The 2992-nt window shown below is 42.7% G+C and overlaps 1 protein-coding gene across 1 annotated transcript in view; it reads left to right on the plus strand.

The window, feature by feature from the left end:
• ecpas (Ecm29 proteasome adaptor and scaffold) overlaps window positions 1-2683 on the plus strand; it is a 22924-nt gene extending 20241 nt beyond the window's left edge. Inside the window, exons 44-47 of the mRNA XM_076294677.1 lie at window positions 228-333; window positions 1019-1107; window positions 1213-1284; window positions 1391-2683. Coding sequence (XP_076150792.1) covers window positions 228-333; window positions 1019-1107; window positions 1213-1284; window positions 1391-1530 — 407 coding nt within the window. The 3' untranslated portion in view covers window positions 1531-2683. The remainder of the gene's footprint in view (window positions 1-227; window positions 334-1018; window positions 1108-1212; window positions 1285-1390) is intronic.
• Window positions 2684-2992: the final 309 nt, after the last annotated feature.

Here is a 2992-nt window from a genome sequence, read left to right on the forward strand (position 1 = left end):
TTTGTATCGGAATCGTTAGTGGAATCGTTAACGTGTGGATGTGTACGATTCCGATGGATTGGAACATTTGGAACCGGTTCCAAACCAATACCTGGAACCGATTCCCAAGCCTAAACACTGCTACTCCTACTGCAACTCAAAGCCCATAAGGCTCTACAGGTTGCCTTGTATGTACAGACTTGAGTGTGTGGCTGTATCATGTCATGTGGTGTACTTATGTGCTCTAGGTCAGTACCAGCTGGAGGTGTGTGCACTGATGTGTGAGAGGCTGCAGCTCAGCACCTGGAAGGTGCAGTTAGGAGTCCTGCAGACCATGAAGGCCTTCTTTAAAGGGTACATGCACGCACACACACACACACACACACACACACACACACACACACACACACACACACACGAAAGTTTTAGAATTTCTGGTTAACAAATTTAAAAAAACTTCTCTAAAATATCATTGTTGCTAAGCTTGTAATAGTTCTATATTGATCTCCCATACTGTCTACTATAGCATACCATGTTCTGGCCATTAAATAGCCTTAGGTGCTGATATGGCGCACACACACACACACACACACACACACACACCATTTATTCAGCTACACAGTTCTGTGGTCCACATGCTCACAGTAAGGGTTTCATTAGTGTTGTGGTCTCTTACATTACAGGTTTTTCAAATCTTTTTAGATTTTAAGTCAGGTGGCATCACACATAAAAATAATCTCCACCGATAATTTTCTGTTGTGATCAGAAACACACACAAACTTTGATCTCAGAAGTTGCTGGACTGCCTGTGTCTGCTTATGATGCTTGTTTTGGCAAACGAACATTGACAAATAATTTATTATGAAGTTATGTGCGACGGATACATATTTAGTTTTGGGTTGTAAAGTATTTAGTGAGTGATGTAACATGATTGGTGATGCTTTTAGGTCTACATGTCTAGACATGAAGTTCCTGTAACTAACCTTCATAAGTAATATATAAGTAATGTGTGTTTTTTTTTTTTTATGTCTTTTTACAGTTTATTGTTGTTGGAGAAGGATCATCAAAACTTCACTGTCCTGTCTCAGATTTTGTCTGAGACATCAACAGCACTTTCCTATCCCCTCGGTATGAAAGAATGACACCCACAAACTTAAAGCATTTTGACTTCACCCTGTAGGTTTAGCATTTGCCATGTACTGATGTCGCTCAACTTTTTTCCTGTTTCCTCAGAAAACAAGAGTTACTCCTCTGTGAGGTCTGAGGCCTTGAGTGTTGTGGAACTGCTTGTTAAAAAGATCACCGGTAAATCAAACGTGTGTGTGCACATGTGTGTGGCCATGACGTATAGACTTGTCAGTGGATGTCTATAGCCAGCGTCTATATGTTTGAGTGTTTGTTTGTGTTTCAGAGAGTGGTCAGTGGGAGTGTATGTCAGAGAAGAGTCGTGGCCAGCTGCAACGCTCACTGGCCACCATGGAGATGGACAGTCGTCCCGAGTTACGGGACAAAGCACAGGAGCTTCGTCGGAATATCCAGGGCCAGACCTGAATTCTGGAAGCTTCTCCACCGCCAGCACACGCTCCCTGAGCTGCTCATGAAATCCCCGAGGGCCATCGCTGCACAAACGCACATGCTGACATGCAAGCAAGCAAACACACACAAACACACACACACACATACATGCAGACACACACACACACACACACACACACACACATACATGCAGACACACACAAAAGGACACACACCTACTTCCCACACCTCTTCTCCCTTACCATCTTTCCTCAAATGTGATCAAAAGCATTTTCATAATCCATCCCATCCTCTGTTGTAGTCTTTCCCGCCTCTTTTGCCCAGAAACCGTATTGGACGTTATGAACTGCTCAAGTCAGTGGGCTCACTGGCTGTTCCCCGTTTGTGGTTTGCGGTGGTCTAAAACAGCTCCAATTTGTTAGCCCTCTTAACCCTGTGTGAAAGAACATGTGTTTCTTTAAAGACAGGGCAACTATATTTGTATTATTAATGAATTATCGTCATTATTATTAATCTTATTCATGTTGGGCTATGGCTCAGAAGGTTTAACCTGATGGGACGTGTGTGTGTGTGTGTGTGTTTGGGTGTGTGTGTGTGTGTGTGTTATGGACTGTGAGATCCAGGCTCAGTTGGAGAGGGAGCTGGGAGCTCTGGTCTCTGTGTTGGCTGGCCGTAGTGCCACCTGCAGTGACCTCTACTGATGCTGCATAACACTGCAAACGAGAGAGAAGTGGCAGGACAAGCTGTTGTCCGAAGGGACACCAATTCAAAGGGACTCAAAGAGTTTTAGAGAGGCCTTTATACAGAGCTGACAATACACTGGACTTCACACGTAGTTTATTTCAAAACCTTCATGAAGTGGCTGTTTGTAAGCAGCTATTATTGATGAGGCTGTATTGTAACAGTGTGGGGGGGTAGTCAGATTAATGAAGGTAGTCAATATCAGGGCTGGGGAATGTTTTGAATTGCTTTTGATGTACTGAAGAGCTTGGTGTGGCATTTGGACAGGTAATCTCATGTTTGCATGGCTCCAGGTGTGAAATCTATTTTCAAAAAAGTGTAATGAATAGGTTCTACTGAAGATCCGGTGGTAGGCATGCACGTTTGGGTTTTGCCCAAATATAAATTGTTCCTTAAAATCAAAAGAATAAAACTCTTCATTGTGAAAGATTGTTGACTGAAAGATTGCTTTCATTTTTTTTTAAGAAACCTGTGTTTTAGAAAGTCACACACTAATCCTTGGGGAACCGTTTAAGGAGAACACAATGAGTCGCATAAACTCAAAAATTCAGCCCTGGCTGCAGCTTGCTGATCAATTTTGGCAGAGCTCAACGTTAAGCTCATGTCCCTTTCTGCCAGTCGGTTTATCTGGTTTCCATACTGTCTGTGACGTTTCTTAGGAAAAAACAAAAAAACATCAGACTCAATATGCACTGTAGTCTATGTAAGCTAGACTATGTGTAGCCTATTAATAAAC

The sequence above is a fragment of the Alosa pseudoharengus genome, unplaced genomic scaffold (genome assembly GCF_046254945.1).
Source record: "Alosa pseudoharengus isolate Yale_2024_CS ecotype anadromous, Long Island Sound unplaced genomic scaffold, YU_APseudo_1.1 YU_APseudo_1.1_scf_2, whole genome shotgun sequence".
Taxonomy (NCBI): Eukaryota; Metazoa; Chordata; class Actinopteri; order Clupeiformes; family Clupeidae; genus Alosa; species Alosa pseudoharengus.